Here is a 25,440-nt window from a genome sequence, read left to right on the forward strand (position 1 = left end):
AGTTCTGAGAAGAACATAGTTATCTGAGTTCTGACTAATGAGAGAAAAATCTCCAAAAGTAAAACAACAGTGTGAAACACAAAAATAACCAAGAATGTTCTCTATTCCTGAATGTCTCTTGACCACTCGATTTGGGAATGTTCACTTGAAAACATGAACTGAATGATTCCAGGCTTCATGACTCTCTGGCCTGGTTATTGAATTCGGGTATGAACAGAACCTCAGTGAAAACAGATCAAGAAATGATAAGACAAAGAAAAAAACAATCCCAGACAGATAAAGAGAATCAGAGAGAAACACAGGGCTGGCAATTCACATTTTGGAAAAAAACAGTTATTAGCAACTGAACAAGGTATTTGAAGACATTTCAAGACATTAATACCAATAAGACTGGTATTGGACATTTCTCCATCCTGGGAAGTTGTAAGACTTACTTAGGTCTCTGTTGTGAACACAGAATTGGCAACTTCACAAAGTCTTGAATCAGGCTCCAAATCCATGACATTTACCCCTGCACTTCTTAGTTTCAACCACACCACATGTTGTTTAGCTGACTGATTGTACACATGATCTGCGCAACCAACTGATGGCTTTTGAGCTGAGATTCAGCTATCCTTCCCTCATTAGAGACCTTCCTCAACCACAGAAAAACACCCCCCATGTCTTTGTGACTCAAATGACCAGGAGATTGGTCTCTTAATCTCAAATAACACAAGACACACAATTAAATCCTAACACGTACTGACACTATTGACACAACTGAGATGAAAAGGCTGACTTGTGGTCTTTGGTAGATCATTTTCCTGTTTACATTTCAAATAAGTCAATCCTCAATTTTACAATGAAAATAATTGATCTGATTCTATCTGATTTCATCAGAACAATTCAAGTGATAAAGTTTCACCTCTGACAAAATCTCATTGTCATCTACCCTTTTTCTTTGTTGATATTCAACACTCGAAATCCCCTGATCTCCCCTTTTCCGGAGTCTTTGCACCGGCCACATCACTGTCATTCATCCTCTCACTTTGTGCAGCGCATCTTTAAGTGTTGAGCATGGTTTTGAGCTGGAGCTTTCCCCCCTCATCAAGCCCAGGGGGCCTGAGTCTTACAGAAGTGTGATCCCTCCCCATGCTCCCCCTGTTTTGCATCTCCTGAGACCACACCCAGGCTATGAGTAAAGACGGACTCCTAAAAGCTCTCCTCCACATGGGACCCATCGCTGAGGGACCGCCGTACCCCAGCCTCTGAAACGCAGCCCGGGGCGGGCCGGCCCCTCACGGCGCTCTCCCGCCCGCCCCTGCCTGCCCTGAGGGCGCGGGCGGCTCCCGCCGCTCCCCGCCCTGTGGCGGCCCCGGGGCCAGTGGGCGCGGCGGTCCCCGCCGCCAGCGCAGCCCCCTGCCCGCCCGGCTCCGCCCTCCACAGCCACCTCGCCTCGCCTCCCCTGGACTCTCCTCGCCTCACGCCCGGGTGACACCGAGCCGAGGCGCCGGGCGGGCAGCAGGCGGGCGGCCGCGCCATGAGCGCCGAGTGCAGCAGTTACCTCAACGCCGACAAGGTGCTGGTGAGCGGGTTCAGCTGCCCGCGGGCGGGCGGCGACGCCCGCGCCGTGTTCTGCTGTGGCTTCCAGGACGTCAAGTACTGCTGCGATGACCCCCACAGCTTCTTCCCCTACGAGCACAGCTACATGTGGTGGCTCAGGTAGGGGAGCGGCTGTGCCTGCCGGGGTAGAGGCGGCGGGCGGGAGACCCGTGGTCGCCCGAGCTGGGCTTGGGTTTGTGTTTGTGAGGTACTTGCAGCGGGGCACTTTCAGGCTGCCTTTGTCCCGCCGAGGGTAGCGGTAGAGCTGCATCTTCAGCCCAGAGAGACTCATGCTCATGCCAGGGTAGTTTCTGAAGGAAATAACTCGTGGTCTTGGTAGGGAAGCGCTGGGAAACGCTCGGTGCTTCTGGCAGAGCATCCGGAGCGTCTCCCGCCCGTCTCTTCGGGCGTGAGGGGAGCGGCTGTCTCGGGGCCTGAGCGCGTACGGTGCTGCGTGCCATAAAGTTCCCAGTGACTTGAGCTACTTTTCCATGTGAGATAAGGCACTACGTAACTTTCCACTCGGAAGGGGCAGATAACTAGCCTGGTGCTCTCCCGGGATAGTGCGGGGATCCGCCTGGCTCTGGCTGGATCTCCAGCAGCGGCAGGGAGGGCTGCGCTCAGCCAGCCCGGCTGCTTTCTGTGCCCGATTCCCCCCGGGCTCCACAGCATCCAGGCTGGCCGTGTCAGGATGTTAGTACACCTCTGCATGGGGCTTCCACTCTGTTTCTTATGGACTTGCTATTATCCTTGATTTTGTCAAATCCCCTTCTGGGCTTGCTTATAACCATCCGCTTCTGCAACCCTGGTGGCAGCAGTCACTACCTGCTGTTTCAATATAGATCCTTTTATCTGTTTTATACTGTTCCCTACTACTTTTCCTGAGTGCCCTCTAGTTTTCAGATTGTGAGATTTGGTGAACAGCAATTGCAGGTTCAGTTTATGCACAGTGTTTAAAATATTGTGAGCATTTGGGGCATCTATTCTGAGCTTTCACCTTTCCAGACTGAACAGCTTTTGCATTTTCCTTGGGCAGATGCTATGGCACACTGATTGTTTTGGTTCCATCTCATCCATACTGTTTTTCACTCCACAGGGCTGATCTTGGAGGTGCATAATGTGGAGCTGCATGCCCAAGGTGTGGGTGTGGCAAGGTTCTGCAGAGTGGCCAAATGTTGCCTCCAGTCTCGCTCTCAATTCTATTCTGTTGGTGGCCAATGTTTTGATGTCTTTGTGTACCAGTTCACATTGACTCCATTATTTCAATGAGCTCTCACTGAAGACTCTCAAACTTTTCTGGAGTTCAGAACTGCCTGTTCTGAGTTTATTGCTGTGTAGGCTTGGTTTTGTTATTTATACATTACATTATGTACATTGAAACTCATGTACATCACTTTTGCCTGCTCACTCAGTTTTCTGTAAGTCTTGTAGCATTCCTTGCCCTCAGCATTTGATTGCTTGTAGGGGCTTAGGATCATCAGAAACTCAGATTTCCTTCTTCACAGGTCATAGATGAAGATATGAACAAAAATAAGTCTCTGTGACATTTCTTTACACTGAAAAGAGACCACTAAAGCCTTGCACTTTTCTCCTTGTGCTTTTAAGCAGCCTCAAATTTGTAGCAAAACCTTTCCCTAATCCTATATAATTTCAGTCTTTTTAACCCCACTTTCAGTGCAGGGCTTTGTCCAAAGGCTTTTTGAGACATGGAACTCTGTCTGCTGGGTTCCTCTATCCGTGTGCCTGTTGACACTTCATACTCCAGCACGTTAACAAGAAGTGTTTTCCCCTCATCCTAATGCTGATCCTTTCCTTAAAGATTTTATGTCAGGAAGCTGCAAGCGCGTTCAGGTCCCTGTGGGGTGGAGCATGGTCATGAGATGATTGGGGGTAGAGGCTTTATCATCAAAGGACCTGTCCCTCATTTTCTGGGAGGGTGAATTTGGGTATCATAGCCAGGCTCAGATTCAGCACTGTGCTGCCAGACACCCTCAGCACCTTGGCCAGCAGCTCTGCCACATGTGAATTCCCTCAGAGCTCCTGAGTTAATGCTGTCAAGTACAGTGGACTTACTATTTTAATTTATCTGATCTAATATTTAATGTATTGTTATTTAAAATCTACTTTGTCTGGTGCAAAGTGTGGGTCAGTTATGGGGATCTTCCATCCATCCACCTCTGTGACAGACACACAATTACTTGGCTTCTCTGATGTGAGAAGACATCTCCAAGTGTCCTTTTTTACACTTCTGCTATCAAATACTCTGCTTTAATGCTATATTTTTGCATATTCTTTGACTGTTTCAATCACAGTAAACCTTCTCAAGATGGCAGAAAAACTGAGGAATAAGTTAGTATTGCATCACAACATCTCATCTGGACATTGTAGTGAAGACTCTTAAAGCTTGATCTTTTCAAAAAGTACCTCCAAGAACTGAATCCCAGAAGAGGCTTTAATGAAATACCTTTCTGAAAGCTCTTCCTTTAAAAGATTTTGTAGTGTCTGAGAAGTGACTTCATCCTTCATCCAAGTCAGAAATTTGGGCCCAAACTTTGAAAATTAAGGATTTTTTTTTCCTTCTTTCTACAGTAGCCCTAAGCTGGGAAAAGGACTCATGGAAATCACCATTAATGGAGTTTTAATTGTGCTTAACTTCTGCCATAAATTACTATATTCATTGTAGGAAAGAGGTGAATAAGTACAATTTACCTCTCTAAGCAAAGTTACTGAGTGGTTAGAATTGAACCACTTCCTATAAGGGTTTTCAGTAACAAATAGAATAATTTTTAGCTATTTACACACTGGAAACATTATAGTATTACATAATTTTGCAAACTGTATACATTTTCACATGACAGTTCAATTAGTAGTTTAAAGAAAACATAAAAATGACATTTTCTGTCCTCTCAGAATGTTTTGGTGATCACTAGACTCTTACTGATATTGATTGGTAACAGCCATGTGATAAAATAATCATTAAAATGCTTCTTTCAGCCTTTGAGGACACACTTTTAAGACTTGAAACCCTTAAGATTTAAAACTAAACAAGAGTTAGGCACACCAGTCAAGGTAAGTCTGGAGATGGAAGGGAAAGGTTTAGGAGGCCCTGATGGGGGAACTATTTTAGGTTTTGCTGTACTCCAGAACTTGGGGGTTCTTTTCCTAAATCTTCATTTGCTTGACTCCTCCCAGATATTTGAAAGCAGTGACTGACTGCAGCACGAGTGGTTGGTGGTGTCTCAGGGATTACTTCAGTTTGGTGGCACACCAGTAGAATTGCAGGAGACTCTTGCACGTTTCACTTGTGTTTTTCCTGCTGTGGGAGGGACATGGCCAGACCCCTTGGCATCCAGCTCTGATGGAAGCAGTTCATGGAGAAGCCAGCAGCCTTGGCAACCCAAAGCAATAGTTTCTTGCTGGCCTATGCTCTTCTCTTTTCTTGCCAAGTCTCTACTGCCTGTGCTATGTTTAGAACTAGACACTGCCCTATCCCTTAGCAACATGGAACCCTCTTTCCCCCTCCCAGTTCTGCAAAAACTGCAATATTTGACAACATCCTAACACCTGCTGTACTGGAAACTGCTGGACTATCATAGGTAATAGACTATTGAGCAACTCTGACACATTTCACATTTTCTGCAGAATTTATTATATATAATTAATAATATTATTGATTTCTGACTTACACCTTTTTTTTTGCTGGTATTTAAAATAAAATTATATAGTTTTTGGTTTTTTTATCATAGATCTTGAAAGACCTAATTGCTCAAAGAAGAGGGAAGGATGCATTTTGCTGTCTCTTACAGTTGTCAGCAGCCCATGGAACAGAAGACAACATTAGGAAAAGGCAGAATTCATCAGAAGGTTATTCAGCTTTTGAATCCACAAAACACAGCTGCTATAAAATACCAGTGGGGCAAACACTGGGCAGCTCAGCCTCCAGAGCAGTGTGCTGTGCATGCCCATGCAGTTATCACATCTGCTTTACCTCCCAAGCTGAGTGGAAGGGGAGAAGTGCTGAACTTGTGGTATTTGTATTGAATTGCAGCAGTTATGTTCAGTCAGCCTTTTTGTTTCTCTTTGTTCTAAAATATTTTTTGCTTATTTTTGCCACTCTTCTATGAAGTGTTATTTTTATAATGGCCTCTTTCAGTATCAAATAGAATTCTAATATCCGTTCCAAAGTTGTATCTTCTAAGTTGCATGTAGTAATACATATTTGATCAAAATTCTGTCAAGCCACATATAGGTTTTACTCAAAATGCCTTCTTAATTAATACCTATAGAGCCACAGTGGCCTAATACTGAAGCCAAGATTTGCTTGGCTGTACCAACCTCCAGGCATCTGTTTTGGCTTTCCAAAATAGCAAGTCTTTTGTTTCTCTGTGCCCATTCTTCCAGTCTCTTGAGAATATTTGTCTGTGTGCTTTGCAAATACGGTGAACGACACGTCACTGCAACAATGGCATTGGGAACATTTGATTTACTTGGATCCGGGTGACTCATGAGCTTCCTTTTAGTCTATCAGTGGGCAATACTGCCTCTGCTTAGCCAATATTTAGATTTTCCCTGGCTTTCGATGGTGTGGATGGACTAATTTTATAAACTAAAAATAACTGTAGGTGTGTGATGCTGAGACATTGACAGACAAGTCGATGGACCCACTAAGCATCTCTCTGGACACAGCCTGGGGATCCCTGGGGAGGTTGCTGGCAGAGTGGAGCCTCTCTGCTGAGTGAAGCCTTTGGCTGTGCTGCAGGCCTGGATGTGGCACTCAGTGTAACAGCAGTGAAATCTGTGGTATGGCTCTATCTTTATGTGGAAAATAACTTGAGAGGGTTCTCTTTGGATGTCCTACCAAACGTAACGTTGCTTGTGTCAGGGCTACCCCGTGGCCTTTACTGCCATCTTTATGCCAGATCTTTGCTTTGGGGTTGAGTGAGTTGTTAATGCAGGAGGTTTTGCTCACTAAGGAAGCCACAGCTGTGGGGAAGAGGGACTTTTTAGTTTGCTTGCTTAATGTCTCTGCTGTCAGAAGAATGATCTCAAAGACACACCCTGAGACCTATAGACTGTTACCATGTGACTGCTGGGTGGCCTTCAGATGGTCTTTAAGGTAAAGAATGGAAGGTGGCAAAATGCTTTTAGCAAGGCCTTTTAAAGCAGATATGCAGCACCATAGTAATTGCTGTAGAATTGAGAGGACATGCTGTAAGATTGTCTTCGTTTTCAGAGGAGTGTAATTGTTAAAGTGGTCAGTGATCATAGTTATTTGGTATTTTGTTTCTAATAATAGCTTTAACATGTAAATAATGAAAGAAAATATTGTATTCTTGTTAAGAAACATCAGTATTCAGAGCTGTGGAAGACATATTAAATTTCTCTGAATTAGATAAATTAAGAAACAACCCTCCATCCCCAAACTTTAACCAAAATTAATCTTATAGAACTTAATTATACCTTCTCTGTGGGTTGATGGCTTCAGCACTTTGAGAACAATCTGGTATCAAAACATTGTGTGTTTAAAAAGAGTAAGTACACATTGTCCTGATTACTGATTCATTCAGGAAGTGGAATCAGAGTATCTGTTTGGTTTTGTGATGCTGGTGAGATCTTCTCATGTTGCTGCTGGAGCATGAGAAACATTTCTTGTAGCACATAACCTATGATGAGTCTTTGACCTGGAGAGTTCCTCAGGTTTTTCTTGCCTTTTCCTTTTGTAACTCCCAAAGCATCTTACACAAGTTGTGTAGTGATACTGAAGATGCATTGTGCTCTGCAATACACAACTGTATTGTCCATGTCATCTTCTACAACTGCATGGAGGAGAGCTACAGCCAAGAAGTAACAGATGTCTGAATAGAAAAATGAATAATCATTAATATGTATTTGATCTATTTGGCTTTAGGACAGCTGACTCTGCTTAATATTTGGATAATGGTGAGCAACCTCCTTAGTTCTGCACTGCAGGCTGGAATTTAAATGGAATCTTACAATAAAGCTTGTACTGTCATGACAAAAAAGCACAAATAACTATTTCTGAAGAGCCTTGGTTTTATCATATGGTTCTATGGCTATTCAACCTTCTGTAATGTGCATTTCTTCTATTTTGTCTATTTGGGTCAAGGTGCTCCAAGTCAAAATGCAAAATAAGGCCAGAACACAGGTGAAGTCTGAGTGTAGGTCACATTCAGATTCCATACTAAGCAGAATATTGCTTGCCTGCGAGTTTTGTTTGAGCCAAAGAACAATAAGGAAAAATTTGCTTATATATGTACATATATGCACAAACCTCTAAGGATATCCTATTTAATGCAGATGATAAATACCATGCAAAAAATCTTCAGAAGGGTAGAGCTGTTCTTTCCAGAACCAGTTTGCTGATAACAAATTATTTTAGCTGTGCATGGAGCTAAATGTTGCCCAACCCTCATTACTGAATCTGACCAGTAACTAATGAAAACCTCATGTGAAAGTCATAGCAATATCTGCTGCTCTCATCCTGCTGATTTTAAGAATTTCTCCTGTGGATATATCTATGCTGGTGCGGTGGGAGCTTGTAGAGAAGCTTTGCAGTATCTTGAATGTAAAATTCATAAAAACATCCCAAGGCACAGTTCTTCTCATCTACCTGCAAGGCCACAGAAGAGTTGACTTCTCCCTGATAGCAGTGATATATAAAGGCATTTTTATGACTAGAGGATGGAGTTTGTAAAATTCAAGAAATTCATCTCTCTGCTGTCCTTTGGATGTCTGTCAAAAATGTAAATATACCAGAGCAGTAATATAAGGATTCTCAGTCCTCAGACTCCTCATCTGTGACCAAAAGGCTGCTGTTTAATTTCACCAGAAGTCTGGATCTTTGTCATGGACTGTAGAATAGAGAACTGGAGCATGGAACGCATCAAAGGCCCAGGAAAGGCATCCTGGAAGGCATCCTGGAAGGCCCAGGAAAGTGTAGGAAATGATAGCTAGACTGCATTATATGGAGTCCTTTATTTCATCATGAGAATTTGATGTTAGGAAAAGACTTGAAAATAAGGGTTGGGAATCAGGAGAGATTTCTCTATATACATATACTGTCTCACTGTATGCCTATGGGAGATGTATAAAGTAGCTTTTATCCTGCAGGATAGCACCTTGATAAAATCTACGTATAGCACCTTATGTTTGGCTTCCAGAGTAATTAATTCCTGCTTCTTTGATGCCTTTGATGTTGTGAGTAAACTAATTCAGCTTTAGTTTCCCTTTTACTGTGACAAAGATCATGGGAGAATTTCTCCAGTCTTGATTGGAGATTTATTTCCTTAATGCAAAGGCACAACATCGATCACCGTACTTCACCCTGCTCTGCAGAGCTGCTAACAGAGTTGAATAACAAAGATTGCATGTTTTTTTATACTATACAAATGGCATTTCAGAGTGAAAATACAGCTTAATAGTCATGTTGTTTGAACTGCCTGGAACCCTAGAATCCCTCTCAGTGTGGGCACTGAAGAACTTTTTGATCTCACTGGTATCAGTTACTGCATGAAGTTATTTCTGTTTTTCATAAATACACTTTCATAAAGACTCAGGATTAATATGTATGAAATGTCACTGAGGGCCAGATGTTCAACTGCTGTGTAATGACATTGGCCCTTCTGAGGGCAGTGAGATAATTGCAGTTTATGCAATTGAAGTATTGAGCTCTAAACTTTGGTTTACAGTAAAATACAGTTACTCCCCTACCTGAGTAAACTCCAGATATCATCTTGAACATTGTTTTAATGGATCCTCCAGACTGTTTGTACACTTGATTTTTTTGTTTTTCTCTCTTAGTGTTGGAGCACTCGTGGGCCTGTCAATAGCAGCAGTGGTCCTCTTTGCTTTTATCATCACTGTGTGTGTTCTCTGTTATTTGTTTATCAGCACCAAGCCACGCAGCAAACTTGATACTGGTTTGAGCTTACAGACAGCAGGTAAGACCAGTTGTTATTGATGTGCATTATCACCTGCAGAGGAAAAGCCTTACTCTGTCTTTAAATGGATGTGGGGGAATCCAACAGTGTGTGTTTTCTTTCTGATGGGAATGTCAAGATGTAATCAAGCTGTCCTGCTGTATGCCTGCTCTGTGAAATCTGCACCAAATTCAAAACATTTAGCACGAGCTTAGTATATTTATTTAGTAGTAGGAATAATGTAGAAGTTTGCAATACTGAGTGAGGGCAAATTAGCCCCTTTATCAGGAAGAGACTTATGATTTAGTTGCTCTGGATTTCCTGTCAAGAGTACATAAACATATTGTAGTGGTTCATTCTAGGAATAAGAATCTCAGGAGAGATTTTAAGTGTATTTTCTTGTGACAGAGAGAGGTCATTCTCTTTCTTTTTTTTTTGTTTCTTCCTGACATAGGATCCAGATTTTGAAGTCTAAAACTCTCTGTTTCAGTAGCAGTAGTCCATGCCTTTGTGCCCAGACTGTGTTGGCAGATGCCTGCAGGAACAGTGCATGTAGTCAGCATTAACCCACTCACATGGGAAAATTGCTGCTGCTGCTGCTCCAGTTCACTACATTTGTGAAATCTCCCTTAGCAAGATGGGGTGTGATAAGTTTCACCCTTTGTCTTGGACTTCCTAAATATTTAAATGAACTGCTTCAGTAGTTCAACCAGTTAAGTTGTGGGAAATAAAAGGAATGTTGTACTTATGTAGCCATTGGAAATTCAACAAGTTGAAAAAGGGGAATAATTCTAGGAAAAAAGTCCCCTCAGCTCAAGATTTCTCTTTACTTGTTATTTTAAAATGCTTCTATACCTGCATGGCAGTAAATGACCAATAAGTTACTGTAATTACAGCTTATTATAGAGCAGTAAGCCCCCTCCTGAGTGTCTAGTTAACACAGTCCACTTCATATCAGGCTTATTGTGTGTCATTTTCTTCTCCAGAGAATGCAGGCTTTGGTTTAAAAGTGGTTCCATTGGTTCATAGAGCTGTCAGATCTGCAAAGCCTCCCTTTGTAGCTGTGTGAGGTGAGCAAGCTGCCGAAGTCACACATTCAGCAAACTGCTACTGATCTGCAAATTGAAAACTTCACACTTGTCCTGGAGAGAGAGTGGAATTAAGACCTGCTAGCTAGAACAGCCTAAATAAATTCTTGGGTGAGATGAACAAAATGCTCTCGTGCTCTTCTACAAGATGGTTGTGTCTTAATTATAAACTGGCATTATGTTTTTTGAATGTGTTGCTGTTTAATTTCTTCCCTCAGGTTTTCCTTCTATGGCACAGCTCTTAATCCACTGCCAGGACAGGAGTTCTGTATTTCTCATGCCTTTTATTTTTGTGCCAGACATGTGCACGTGAGGAGCTGGGAAGGAGGCAGGTGCTACTGCACCAGTGCTGCCAAGCAATTCCATCTTTCTGTACGGACTTGAACCCTGCTTCAAACCCACATCCTGCTTGGGTGGCAAAGGCTGTTCCTCTCTTTCTGTAATGAGGTGAACAGCATCCCACTGATGACCCAGCATTCATGTAGGCATTCCAAGCCACAATTCCAAACCTTACGAGGCTGGGAAGCTGAGGGATCTTTGCTTTTTTCCCAGGCATCTTCTGTGTGGTTTGGAGCTTTGCTTGGACAAATTCCTTTGTATTTAAACACCATTTTGACTGCTCTCATCTTGTGTTTTTTGCTTTTGTTATTCTGCTTCTTTGGCTGCTTCAAATGAAAATTATTTCACATCCAAATTCTCATAGCTTTGGCTGTTGGTGAGGTGGGTTGATGGAAATTGAAAGCCAGCTGCTTTGCCAAGGTTGAGAGATCTTTGGAAATGTTTTAGGATTTCACTGACAAGCCTGAGTGCTTGAGTTCATCATACTTGGATTTCTTTTGCATGGAAGTCATGCAAGGGCTGAGTGTCTGACAATATGGCTGGCTAGCTGCTTGCAGCCCTGGAGAAAATAAAAACAGCCTATCATCTCCTCATCTTTCAGTTCTTGTGAGAGTGCAGGATACCTGTACATAAGCAATAAAAACAAATTAAAAAATTAAAACAGTTTTTAGATGCTTCAGAAAACTGCAGGCCTGAGGGCCCTGAGTTTTAAGTATGAACTCAGTTCAACAGAGCTTTTTCTGAACTAGCATAATTTTGCCTTTAGATGAAGACTGTGTCACACTTTAGTTGTTGTGCAGCATCTGGATCCCTGGAGCACTCAGAGAGCACTCATTTTTGAAAGCACTATTTTTTATTATATTCAATTTCACCCATAATACATCAGCTCAGTTGGAGTTTCATATCTCATTAAACATACAATTGGTTATTTTGTGCCTTTCCCTATCTCACATAATAGCAAAAGTTGGTCATTGTTCTTGGGCTCATCCAAGATCTCCTAAATACAGAAGTGGAGTGGTTGAATTTTTACAGAAATAATTTCCAGATCAATGATAAATCTAAAAATAAACTGAATATGAAGCTCTTTATTAAAGTTTCTGATTCTACAAAAGGCATATTAACTGGAATTTGCCTCTGTTTAGCCTTAAACAAATGGTCTTCCATTGCATCAGCACAGATCTTCCATTGCATCAGCAGAGATCTTCCACAGCATCAGCACTGAGTGTTAGAGATTGGGTTCTTGAGTTAGATAAGGATGTTTTAGCCCTAGCAAAAATTTACATTTTCATCTGAGCATTGAATTTCAGGAAAAATGAGCTCAGCCACTGGCATAGACAAGGAAGAACTACTTAGATGTTACTGGAGTTAGACATTTCTATTTGTAGAGTGCAGAGTTGATCCATAGTATGCAAGACAGTATGTGCAGGCAAACACATATAAATGAAGATCCTGCATTTCAGTTGCTGGTTATGCTCTTTGCAAGAGAAAGTATTTTTCATTGAACTCATTGTAGATGTTTTTGTTTCTCCCATTTGAAAGCTGGGGACTTGTAACAGTGGTAAAAGAAGGCCTCAAAGAAATCCAAGCCCTGAATATGCAAACATGATATATTTATCCAAGGTGAAAGGGAATTTGGTCATGTGCTTTGTTCTTCTTTTAACAAAAAACTTCTCTTTTTGCAAAGGGTTTATCCCCTTCAAAATGTGGGAAGCTAGGAAATCACAGGATTTTAAGTGTTTTGTAAGGCTGAATGAATAATGCTGGAACATCCCCACAGTGCAAGATAAGGAGGACTGAGTAAATATTGCATAATTGTCAGGATGGGAGTGGTAAACAGGCAGAAAAGGGGAAATCCAGAGGCACACCTTGACTCTGGGAAAGGTGCACACACACTTGCCTTGACCAGGCAGCTGATGGGAGAGGAGTGATCATCTCTGCTGGCCCTGAGAATGGGCTTTGCCATCAGAGATATGAAGGGTGGAGAGAGTCTCTCCACCCTGGTGACCCAAACAGTTTTTGATCACATTTTCTGAGTTGCCCTGGTATTTCTGCCAGGTCTGGAAAGACCTTTGAAATGAAGTGTTCCATGCCACTGCAAAGCATGAAGAGCAAATTACATTTTATGATGATAACTAATACTTTTCCCTTAAAATTTAGCACAGAAAGACCTCTGTAAATGTGTTCAGAGTCAGACAGGGACCTTTGGGTTGGAGTGTGAAAGAATTGTGGCCTTGTAAATTAATCATAAGTGCTAGGGAAGATGTGCTTTAATAGAAGTTATTAATTCCTTGCTCTTGCAAAGCAGTGACATCATAATATGCAAAAGTTCATGGTTTCATTTTATAACAAGGAAAAACACAGCTTGAAAAATAGCCAGATGACTTTTCTGTCCCTATTTCTCTCCTTAATTAAAGATTCCTTATGGGGAGTTATTCACATATATTAAATATTCAGGTATTTTGATGAAAAAGCACAAAACTCTCACACATTGTTTTTCTTAGCTCGGTACAATTATCTGACTATTGGTTGTGAAAGCAGATAGCTGCTGTCTGAACTCAGATGCACTGCTTGGCTTTTGGAGTGTACTCCCATAGTTTTGCCTTCTAGGTTTTAAATTTCCATTTTAAAGCTGGGAATTCAAATTTAATGGAAGGATGCCTCGGTAGAAAATGTTGAATTTTGAAATGTCTTTATTGGACTCCTTAGCTTTTAAATTTCCAAGACTTTCTTGTAGCAGTGAGATTTTTGCAACTCATTAGGAATCAGGTTTTTTACTACAAATATACCCATAGCTGCTGTAGGCTTCAAAACTAAAGTGCCTTAGTCTGTAACTGATAAGAATTCTTTTTTCTTCTTTTTGGGTTTGTTTTTTTCCCAGCTGAAATAACCCAGTTGTTTTAAACTAAGATCTTAGCTTAAATACTATTGTACAGATTTTTAAAAATACTAAACTATCAAATCCCATTTTTACATTTTTGAAACCAAATTGCAGTTTTTTCAATTCAAACAAAATAAAATAAAATGCAGCTTTCAAAACATCTCAATAACAAATAATTCCCCTTTCCCAATCCGCTTTGCTTCAGTTTCTTATTAAATTAAAATATTAGCATTCTCAACTTTTTATTCCTTTTTGGATATAGGGAATCTGTTTTTCAATCCCTTCCCCACACACTGGCTTGGAGAAAAGTACCCTGCCCAGTTAAGTTTATCTTTTCTGTCTCTTTGTGTTGACCCACACTCAGGAAAATGGAAAATGAGGTCAAAGACAACATTGAACTAAAGGCTAATGGGAAATACAGGGAGGCCTGGGAGGAAGACTGATGAGCTCCACAAGGAGAATTAGATGACAGGATAAAGCAGAGAGAGGCTTTGGAGCTGGCAGATAAAGGAGAAAACTTCAAGGAGTTGAATGCTCCTGGGAGCTTTTGGAAGAGGGATGGGACTGATGGAGCTGGGAGCAGCAGAGCAGGGAGGCAGCGATGCTGGAGGGGATGGAGAAAGTCCTGGGGCCAGGAAGTGGAGCAGTGGCTGTGGGTGGGCTGGGGAGCAGAAGCCTGGTGCTTGGGGAGAGAGGTGGAGAGGGAGCCTAGCAGAGGGGGAATCATGTACAGGGTTGAGATTTAGGGCAGAGAAAAGGGAGGAGAGACTCCAAATATGACTTGTTATTCATGGATATAGGGGCTATCATGGGAAGGATAGTAGCAGAAAATAAGGACTGGAAACAGAATGAGGAAAGTGAGAAGGGAATGAAAGAACCAGTATCAGGTAAAAAAGAAAGTAAGTTGAAAGTGCATTTAGGAAAGTCTTTTCTTCTAGAGCTTTGTTTTCTCAGCTGCCAGCAGGGATCAGTGGAAACTGGCAAAGTATCTCTGTCCTCCCTTCCTGCAGTGATCCACTGCAGGCTGCCTTTGCTTTAGTTACTCTGGTCAGATGGGCAAACTCGAGTTATCTGCACTGAATCAAAAGACTCCTGCCCTTCTGCTCCAAGCAAGTGTCTGTATCAGCTGGTGGAATTTTAACTATCGCTTACGTTAACCTATGAAGTTGTGCTCTGAAAAACAGTGTTCAAATGCTACTAAGCTTCAAAACCAAACACTCAAAAGATGGGAGATGCCGGAACTAAAGATTTTGTGGGAAATTGGAAAAGTGCTTAACTAAAAATAGTTTTATCTGCTCCTGTAATTATGCAAATCTTTCTATAAAACTTGGGTAACTCTTGCAAAGAAATATTGTGAGCCTCCCTCCACACACTCAGAGCTTTGGGGTCACTGGATGAAGGTGCACGGAAAGCAGCAGTGACTGATTATGTTTGGAGAGGGATGAAAGTTGAGATTTCTGGTTTGTTTTCTTGAATATGGGAAATTTTTAATGCGATTTCTTTCAGGAGACTTTCTGATTTCCTGCTACAAACCCAGCTTATACCACAGTGCTGCTTCATTAAACTGCTCTTCACTTTGATGTTTATTCCTTTTTAACACAAATAAGTTAATAATTGCAGCCTCCCCGAGGCCCAGGAATGCAAAGTGGAATGGATTTGATCTGTCTCATCTAAAAATTGTAGAAGATTCCAGGAACTGTGATTTTCTATTGCAGTGGGCTTATCTATGTATTACTACTTGCAACTGATGGAAGAATAATGCTCTTAATTCTTCTAAAAATGCCTTTGTTTTACAGACAATGAGGCCAGAGGGAGTTCAATATGTTAAAGACAGAGGCACTGAATGGATTCTACCAATGTTATGAAGAAAAGAGGTACCATGAGAACATTTCTTTTTATCTTATTCTTTTGTATTTTTATACTCTCTACTCTGTTTTACATGGATTTTATAAAATTATTCCTTATGTGGGTTTTTAACTTTTTGAAAAGCACTAGCAAACTGTCTCTGGCTGATTTATTTATACACTGCCCTGATGCTGTCCTTGCACAGGGATGTATCTGCAGAGACTTGGACAGAGTCCTTCCCCAGACAAATCTCTTCCAGATTTACTGGCACTGAATACTCCATCATGGTTATGTGCCAGACAAGATTGTATTCCCTTATGCTGTTACTGTCCTTTCCCTGAGCTGTCCTGGGTGCACCAGAGCTTACTAAGGAGGCAGACACTGTAACTTATTCAAAAGAATTTCTTTAGTGATGAATTGTCAGAAAGGCTCCTGTGTGACAAAGGGTGAAAGCTGTGATGTTTCTGGTGGGCAGTTTAGTCTTCCATTTCTTCCTGGGGATGCAGGAATCAGTGCCAGGTAAATTCTGCTACAGAACTGGAGATGATTATCTTGCAAGAAAGTTGATTTTTATGCTGAAATCATGTGTAAAGGTCAAGCTGCCTATGGCACAGACCATGCAGAATAGTGTTTGAAATGTACCCCATTACAGGTGAGTTGTACTTCAGATTTAAGAGGGCTTTATAAATAATGCAAAGGACTTCAGATGGCATGAAACATGCATTTTACTTTCTGCAGGGAGTAAAAGCTCATGGCTTAACAGCCACAGAATGTGGGAATAGCTGCAGATCAGCAATGTCTATCACAAGAAAAATAAGTGGTCCTGTTTGCTCAGCAGTTGTTTTCAGATGAGCAGGAAAGTAAATGAGTCAAGACTTCCCTGTTTCACTTGTACCCTTAAAAAAACCACACTGTGCATCCCAAGTGCAAATGCATCTTTCTCAGAGCTCTTTATCGGAATAACAAGTTGATTTTGGCTCCTTGTCCTTAAAAAAATACTGAAGTGTAACAAAACTAATTTCAAAACTCCTAACCACCTCCACACATTTTTTTTTCTGCTGTTGCAAATGAAATGGCTTGTGGGAGAAAAATGCCATGGAAAGACTAAAATGGATCCTGCAGTCAGAAAGCCGTCTGTAGTGAGAAAATCCAAAAATATCTGAGGCAGGCACCAAGTACTGAGATGAGCTGAGCTCTGTGAATGTGGCATTGCTTTTTGAAGGCCATGAGCCTCTCATTTCCTCATGCTTCTCTTTGCCTGCTTTTCTGTCATGGTAGAGAGGCTGATGTTTATAGGTGCCTGCTAACCCACTGTTGCTTACAGGGAGAGAATTGAGAGAGATCTGGAAAGGACTTGGGTGGTGTTTGAATGCATGCATTATATAAAGACCAAAAAATCTGGAAGCTTTTTTTGTAGATGAATTACCCAAATTTTTTTTTTTTTTTTTTGTTGCCAAAATGAGGCTGGCATTGTGAGGACTGAAAATACTTGAGACCTCATTTGGAGCTAAATCCAGGAAAACTATGTCTTTAGCCTGTGAGCCTTTTTGCTTCCTGATTCAGAATGGAAAAGGAGGCAAGGATCTTTTCTGAACTTCAACACATAATATGGCTAAGTGTTGGTAGAAATTCCAGGTCTCTCATTCTTTTTTGTCTCCTGCTTTTCACATGTGCTTGCGGCAGATTTCATACCCACACCTGTCATGGGGAGCCACTTCACAGTGCAGCATTAAGCCAGAGAGTCCATCAGTGGCTACAAATTTCTACTGCTGGGAGAAAGCAGGTTCCAATTAGATTTCCTTTAGCAGGCATATTTCTCCTGCCAAATTCACTGAGTTTTAATTAGGAATAGGACCCCTTGTGCCTGGTGTAGTTCAGCATACAGTTCAAGCTTGTTTGCTTGCTCTTTTCCAGCAAAAGGGCAAACACAGCTCTTAGCTTTACAAAGGGAAAGGAGAGGAGCTAGGCAGATTAAGGCACTGCTTCTAACTTAGAGTGATAATACATTGAATTATTAAATAATTGAGCTATGCACAAGAAAAATCTGACACAGATTTCGTGAAGACAGATCATGACAAATCAATCTAATTTCTCTCTTTGTCAAGGTAATTTTCCCTATCAGGTAAGTGGGAACAAGTGGCTGTGATTACAGATCGTTATGAAAATGCAGTCAAAGGGAAATGTTCAGTGACTCACTCTCAAGCACATTTTTGGAGGGAAGAAGGATGTCTTGGGAAAGTGTCTGGCACATTATCCCAGATAAGTAGTAAGAGCTTGGCTGAAGAACTAAAGAGCACATGAATAAAATTTTTGAATTACACCACCCTGAGAAGGGTTGCAAGATTCTGGGGCTAAAAATACCTTTCAGAATTATCTCTGTGCCCTCGAGAAATGTTCTGAAATTAAAAAAAAAAGAAGTGAAATAGAATAAAAATCAAGGTACTGTAGTTAAAAAGGAGAAACCAAGTCCTCAAGTAATTAAAGAAGCTGACTAAATAGTAAAGAAATGCTTCCTAATGTCCAGTCTAAAGTTCCCCTGGTGCAGCTTTGAACCATTCCCATGCATTCTTTCACTGGATACCGGGGAGAAGAGATCAGAGAATAACAGCATGGTTTGGGCTGGAAGGGACCTTCAGGATCATCGAGTTCCAATCCTGCTCTCATGGGCAGGGACACCTTCCAGTAGACCAGACTGCTCAGAGCTCCATCCCACCTGGCCTTGAACACTTCCAGGAATGGGGCATCCACAGCTTCTCTGGGCAGCCTGTGCCAGGGCCACCATTCTCTCCATATTCCCCTCCTCAGGAATCTGGGCAGGGCAGTGAAGTCACCCCTCAGCCTCCTTGTCCCTGAACTAGACAAGCCCAAAGTCCTTAGGCACTGCTCATGGGACACTCCTTCCACCTGTCCTTCCAGCCCTTTCTCCAGCTTTGTTGGTCTCTTCTGGATGCTTTCGAGTACCTTAACATCCTTCTTAAATTGTGAAACCCAGAACCACACTCTGCGTTCACAGTGATTCTGCACCAAGGCTCAAGACAGCAGGATAACCCCCTCTTTTGAGCAGCTGGGTATTTATTGGTGTCTGACACACCCCAAGGGTGGGGTTTGCCTCCTCTGCTGTCAGCCAGATGGCAGTGCTGGGGAAGGGTACAAATCTAACTTTACGTGTATGTCTCAGGTTTTCATTTAAGTTCATCGGGAATGTGTAACCATCCTCAGAGTCTTCATCAGAAAATAATCTAGAATCTACAAAAAGTATCACTGATAATTCAGATGAGCATCATTCCTCTCAGTGAACTAGTACTGATGTTCTTTGCTGGTGAGGATGCTCTTGCTGCTAGTTGCCATCTGCCTCAAGTCCAAGATTTCATGCTTCAGAACTTCTGTCAGAAGCTAAGTTAGCTGAAATTGTCCAGCCAGACTTCAGTGCATGTCCATTTTTTGCATATTTAGAAGCATTTGCTTCTAAACCCATCTGTACCAACAGCTGTTGTGTTTTACCTCAGAATCAATCCTGCTTTAATGAGCAGTAGAGCAATTTATTTGTATAGAAATTCCTCAAGTGTAGTTTGGAATATATTCTGGTGTCTTTCAGGGTTAAAGACACACATTGTGAGTGTTTATCATTAAGAAGAAATTAAATGCATGGTTTGATGTAGACATTAGTGGTGCATTTTCCAAGAGGCACTGCATAGAAATGTTGAGTGAATGACTGTCTTTATATACAAAACCTTTTTTATATACAAAACCCATTGTGTGTGGGCCTTTTTCACATGCAAGGGGAAGTTCTCACTTGCCCAGCAGAGGAGGAGCAGCAGAGTCAGCCATCCACAAACATCCCCAGAGGAGGCACTTAGTGTTTCATAGCTCTAGTAATGCCCTTTAGGGGTGCTGTTCTTCACCTGATAAAGGGTAGGAATATAATGAGGTACTTGGAAAGAAGTATCTGTGCCAATGAAATGGATTGAGTCGTGTGGCTTGTTCTGGATTTTTTTTGTAGGAAAAAATTCTTCCCCTGTTCTAACTTGTAACTGTTACTGGTATTTTGCAGATACAGAGCTGCATCCTTAACACAGCCCCCACCAAAACAGACAGAGCCAAGTGACTTCAAGACACTTCCTAAGCCACAAGGATGGACTGTGACTGTAAGCCACGAGAACCTGACTCATTCTTCCAGAGGTGTTTCCTGGCTCTCATGACCACTGTCGATAACCAGAGGCCAATCTGAAGCTGTGCCAGGCTGTGTTTGTGTATGGTTCCCAGCTGTACTGAGAAGTTGTGTGTTTTGATTTGCACGTCAGTTACTGCTGTTCAGTCATTTTCAAGCAGGTTGTCTCTACCCTCTGCAATTCCAGTGAGATAACACAGTTGTCAAGCAGAGCAGAATTTGGCACACCATGTTGACCAAGCTTTATTTTAAGCTTTCCCCATGTGCCATCTCAGTGTAGTGTCTTCATGTCATGAACATGGTTGTCTTTAGCCAAATGTGACTGTTCAGTGCACAAACCAATGTGAATGTAGTACCTCAATAAAATCTGTCATTTGTGTTGTATTTTTCTTAATGCATCATTTCCCCCCACCTTTGTTTCCTCAAAATATTCTTGTGAATCTTGAAATTACTTTGATGGGAAAATTTTCTAACAAAAGGTGAAGTTAATAAAGAATGAATTTTTGTAGGGAAGTTAAGATTTTAACAGCTGTTTTCACTGGCATTGGTGTACACTGAAATGAATTGAAATCAACATCCACAATTGTTTTGCAGATTCTTCATCAAAACATGTTGGAATATTTCTTGGGAAGCAAACTAAAATTTTCCAGTAGCATTTCAGTTTGGAGCACTAATTTGTGAAGTGTTGAACTTCCTTCAGGTAATCAAAGAGCTCTAATTGCACATTTTATTTTGCCAGAAGTCTTAGGAACAACCAAGACAATCTTAACTGTCATATTTAAATTGTCAGTTCTTTCAAGCTTTCAGTCTTGAAATCATGAACATTAGTGATAATGATTTCTTTTCATCTTGTGAGGGTTCTTAAAGGAGTGATCAAAAGAATTTCAAAACTGTTTAACCATGTTGTTGATATTAAGGCAGTAGACATTATAACTTCCATTTGTAGATGAGGCCTAAAATATTTACCTACCATGACAATTTTGTCTGTAGTTATACTTCAACTTGTTAAGACAAAATCCTTGTCTACTGTTTGGGAGTGACATCTTTTTGTGTGCTAGTGCTTGAAATTTAAACTCTGTAGCTGTCTGGTACTGTGTATCAAAACCCCAAAGTGATTCTGATCTCATCTGCTCTTGTGTGAAATAATACACCAGTGCCTCCCATTGAAGTAGAGAATGTGGTGTATGTTCTTCCAATAACTGTCTGTATATAATATCTCATTAAACTGCTCTTTGACACTATGGGCTGGGAGAAAATTGAAACCACATCAGATGCATAAAGAAAATGTTTTTGTAACAACAGGACATAAACCTGAACTTCCGTCCTCATAACTTTCTTGATTGAGACTGTTAAAGAGCAGAAGGGAAAGGATTTATGAGTTTTGCCATCTGGTTTCCTTGGAGGATGCCAGCCACGAGATAAATGTTCTGGAAGCATATGCTTCCTTTTGAACCACCAATAAAGGATTTATGGAAGATGGAAAAAAAAGGTTTAAGTTATTTTAGCTTCATACAAATTTGAGTCAGCACTTCTTTAATTTTTAAATTCTAAAGTTACTTAAAAGTAACAAGATGCACTTGATATTTTGAATGTTGCAAGATCCAAATATCTTTGATTTCTGTCTCTTGGGCAATTTCAAAATCTTTCATTTCTCAAATAACAAGGTTGTTTTCCCCTCAGATACTGGACTATTTATTTATTTATTTTGAGTCTCTTACGACACCAAAGTAATAGAATTAATAGTAAAAAACAGCATGCAAAAAGAATGGTTCCAATTCTTTGGTTATGTCCAATGTCAGTTTTTGTTTTCTGTCACTGTGCTTAGGAAAACCCATTCCTTTGCCCTTTTAGCTAGTTGTTTTGTAACTGAGGGTTTCTGAATGTCACCAAAAAGTACCTCCCACACAGGTTTGATTAGGGAATCAGCACACTGCCCAGAACAGCTTTCAAATGTAATGTGCAGTCACAACAAGGGTGACTCCCTGTGCTTAATAGGCATAATAAGCCTTAATGTACTTGTTAGACATAGCCATAATTTTTGCCCTGGGAACATTTTAGGCTTAAATTGCCTAAATTACCCCATAAAGCAAATTCAGGGCTGTTGTGCCATCAGCCATACAGAAGCTACTAAATCTCACAGGAGTTGCTGTGAGCATTTTTTATTGTTTTTTAAAGTTGAGGAGTTTTTCTAATCATAGGGCCAAAATAAAAGTTGTGTGAAATAGGCCGCTCAGACTGTGGGATGTAGAAAGAGTGTTTGTGTCTGTGCACACACAGCAGAGCAGCACGAGCAGCAGCCCCTGATGGATTTCAGTGGGACCAGGCTGGCTGATCCCCACTGACAGTTCTGGGCCTGGCTGCTTCTTCCTTTGGAGTCACACTGGCAGAAGTGGCAGCTCACTGCAAAGTGATCTACTTTCGTCATCCTACCATTCTCTAGATCCTACAATATTAGTAACTGCCTGTTCGCTTGTGTTACTTAATCTGACTTTGGGTCTAAGTAGAAAATACCTAATCAATGCTGCCACACAATCAGTCAAGTATGTAATGATTTAATAATTAATAACTTTTAAGTATAATTTCTGAAGGCTTTGTCCTTCACACATTTTAAATTAAGGAAGAAAGACCAAAGAAAAGTTACAGTTTTACTGAATTAAAATAATGCCTGTTTATATATTTTCCTAACATGACAGGTGCTAGAGATCCTCACAACTGTTACAGCCTTCAAGTTTTGGAAAAATTGAGGCAGGAAAAGCATAAAGATTCAGATACTTCCTAGGAATAAAAATGAGAAGATTTGAAGTTCTGTTCTGTTAGCCTGAAGCTCACAGGAATCCTGTCTTTTAAGGTGGAGTAATTTAAAAATTTGTCCGATAGATTTTGAAGTGATCTTGTTCTTTTTGCAGTCATTTGTGTGGAACTTTAGGAATTTAAGAAAAAAGTACATATTTTAACAGATACTGAATAGTGGGGTGGAGATCCACTAACACTGTATTAAAAGCAGAGGATGAGAGGATTCTACAATGCACTGGCTTTTGTAAAATTGGCTCTGAGCCATGTGAAGGATGTCTGGTTCAAAAAAAGCTATCTCTGCTGCAGAGACAAATTGAAAAAGTTGAAAACCTCATCTGAACAACCACCATCAGAATCTCTCCAAGTTCCCAACACCATTTATTTCTGGGTCTTTGGAGCAGGTGCTGGTTTCTAGTGCCCAGCAGGATTTTTGCACTTAGCATCTCTTTCCTGTCATTCTGTAGTTCCCGAGTGTGATACACACGTAGAGATAAGTGATTCAGATATGTGTGTAGAGTGTGTATAAGATACCTTTGTATGGGAAGAATCTACCCAGGCACCTCTGAAATCCCTGAGTCTGTGACCAACATACTGAAATTTAGATCTCACATGTATTATAAACCAGCTACTTGAAAACATCTTTTTAGTCCTGTCCATTACTCCTATGCATTTTCCAACCTCCATGCTTTAGAAAAACCGTTGAAGAGCCTTGCTTTATATACTGAGAGTACATTTTGATGGCAGTAGCAAAACAGAATGGTGAAATTGATTAGTGGAAACAGTGTAAGTTCAAAGAGATGCATATAAGCAGCTTTTTGCATCTGATTTTTTTTGCATCTGTATTTTATGAAACCACAGCTTCCCTTTCCCCCAGTTTAAAAAGAAGCTGGTGGCAAGAGGGTATTAGGGACCATGATTATTTTCTTTCCTCCATCAGCAGTGCTGAACATTTTGCCAGCTGGGTACACAGTGTGACCTAAAGAAGGGAAAATGGGTTGTTCAGGCTTTAGTTGGCTGTGGATGAACTTCTGCAGAGGGGCATGGACTTGATGGGGCAGCATCTTGCACCTTCTGAGCCTTTGTCCAGGCAAAATCTGGATCTTTTCCAAAAGGGTGGACAGAAGCAAGAGCCAGGCTTTGTCCCCAGAATTAGAGGAGAATGAGCAGCTGGCTTATGAACATTTTATGTTGTCAATTCTCATGTTTACTATGATAATCTGGATTTCACAGATAAGACCTTGCACTGACCTGGTCCTTTGCCATTATTGCTGTGTCTCTTCTCCCCCTTCTCTCACACAGTGTGGAGCAGGTGGAAATCTTTTAGGTGTTGATGCAGGGTCAAGAGAGTACTGATGTGGCTCTGCAATAGCTTTTATATGACTCTACTCCAAGACAGAAAAGCCTTGTGGAAACCAAGCCTCAGGTTGGATCCATCCCTGCCCAAAGCTGTGACTTACTCCAGGGAGAGTGAGATGTTCCTCTTGTTCCTGATGAATGGCTACTTATTTCTGCAAACAAATGTAAGGTTAAGTATGTTTCCCTTAATGAATGTACCGAGAAATTGAATCAGTGTTTTTGAATCAACCACCGAAATTTCAGTAAATTGGATCTGCTTCTTTTACAGTGCTGAATCAAAATGTCAGACCAGCACAACTCATTTATAGGAGAGGAAATGAAACAACATGCTGAATATCAGCAAGTTATTTCAAATTGCCAATGCCATAACTACCTGTGGGAAAGGAGTACAAACAAGGCAAAGATTCAGCTGTGGAAAAATTGGCTCAGAGCAACTTGTTTGCAAAGTTACAAAATGCATTTTTTCACCCCATCTGAGCTTTATAGACTGGCTGCACCCTTCAGTTACTGGTTTTGCTAGAGATGTTTTAGCTGCAAAGAAGTGAGGCAAAGTAACGGGAGAATCAGTATTTGTGCATTTTGTTTTTTAAAAGGTAAAGGAAATTCTTGTCCTTTCAGTCCAATGTTGGTTCTCATTTTGTCCTTTTTAAAAAAGATCCCAAAATCCTTTCTCCAGAGGAGAAAATAATGCAGCTGGGAAATTTTTGCTTGCATTTTTAAGCAGAGATGATTCCTTATTTTAATGAACCTGGGAGACATGGTGCAGTGAGTTTTATATCATGTGAGATTGTATCTGAGTGTTTACTACAGCATGAAAAGCCAGAAATTGCAAGTTAAATATATGGATTTATTCATGATGAAGACAACAAATTCAGAATCTCTCCACAGTTAACAGTTAACCCAAGAAATAGATTACCTATTCATGCAATACATGTGTTTTTAAAAAATAATAAGGAGAGTTTGAGTTACAATTGGGAAAGCAAGTGCTGAAGTTGTTGGCTGTAATGACTAAATGTACAGATCAGCTCTGAGTAATACGTTTCTTCTAAGGTATAAGTTATTAGATCCTGTAATTTGTGAATATTTTGTATTTTTTATTTTCTCCATTACCATGGGAAGGCAGAAGCTGGGAAAGCAAAGATCACGAAGACTGGTTAAATCTTTTGGATAAAAAGACTGTGAAGTGGTGACTTCACAAGAGGTAACTTGTCCTGCAGGTCCTCACCTCTGCCCTGAGGATGAACATACTGAATCTGAGCATAAGCTGCTGATACAGCTGGTACAACACCACTGTGGTAAAACTGTGGTTTCCTTCAAGCTTTGATGAGTTTTTGTGTTTGTGGTTTTGGCCCTGTCTCTTCCCCTTGGTGCTGGTTAGCATGTCAATTGGTGGCAGTTGGCGTCAAGATCCTTCTAATACGTCACAACTGGAGAGCTTGTTCCACTTGAGGC

General features: G+C 41.0%; 1 protein-coding gene across 3 annotated transcripts; it reads left to right on the forward strand.

Annotated features, from left to right (window-relative positions):
• The first annotated feature begins 1,425 nt into the window (after positions 1–1,425).
• Positions 1,426–22,613, forward strand: SHISAL2A (shisa like 2A). 3 transcript variants are annotated; one of them, XR_005956464.1, is made up of 5 exons: positions 1,426–1,701; positions 9,403–9,542; positions 15,623–15,700; positions 19,723–20,539; positions 22,533–22,613. XR_005956464.1 is itself a non-coding variant. In XM_041483541.1 (4 exons), exons 1-3 carry the CDS (start codon positions 1,520–1,522, stop codon positions 15,652–15,654), a joined length of 354 nt encoding a protein of 117 aa, XP_041339475.1. In that variant the 5' UTR covers positions 1,426–1,519; the 3' UTR covers positions 15,655–15,700; positions 19,723–21,328. The 3 variants fall into 3 exon arrangements, 2 of the variants coding, with proteins under 2 accessions (XP_041339475.1, XP_041339474.1); XM_041483541.1 differs by lacking the exon at positions 22,533–22,613 and having other exon boundaries at positions 19,723–21,328; XM_041483540.1 differs by lacking the exons at positions 15,623–15,700; positions 19,723–20,539; positions 22,533–22,613 and adding an exon at positions 10,508–10,704.
• The last annotated feature ends 2,827 nt before the right edge of the window (positions 22,614–25,440 follow it).

The sequence above is a fragment of the Pyrgilauda ruficollis genome, unplaced genomic scaffold (genome assembly GCF_017590135.1).
Source record: "Pyrgilauda ruficollis isolate IOZ18807 unplaced genomic scaffold, ASM1759013v1 scaffold6, whole genome shotgun sequence".
NCBI lineage: Eukaryota > Metazoa > Chordata > Aves > Passeriformes > Passeridae > Pyrgilauda > Pyrgilauda ruficollis.

Bases quoted from the DNA above. Each gene is read 5' to 3' on its own strand.
- SHISAL2A (XM_041483540.1), top strand. From the start codon at position 1,520: ATGAGCGCCGAGTGCAGCAGTTACCTCAACGCCGACAAGGTGCTGGTG. The intron at 1,702-9,402 runs GTAGGGGAGCGG...TTTCTCTCTTAG, and splicing joins AGCTACATGTGGTGGCTCAG to TGTTGGAGCACTCGTGGGCC. The intron at 9,543-10,507 runs GTAAGACCAGTT...TTTCTTCTCCAG, and splicing joins TTTGAGCTTACAGACAGCAG to AGAATGCAGGCTTTGGTTTA.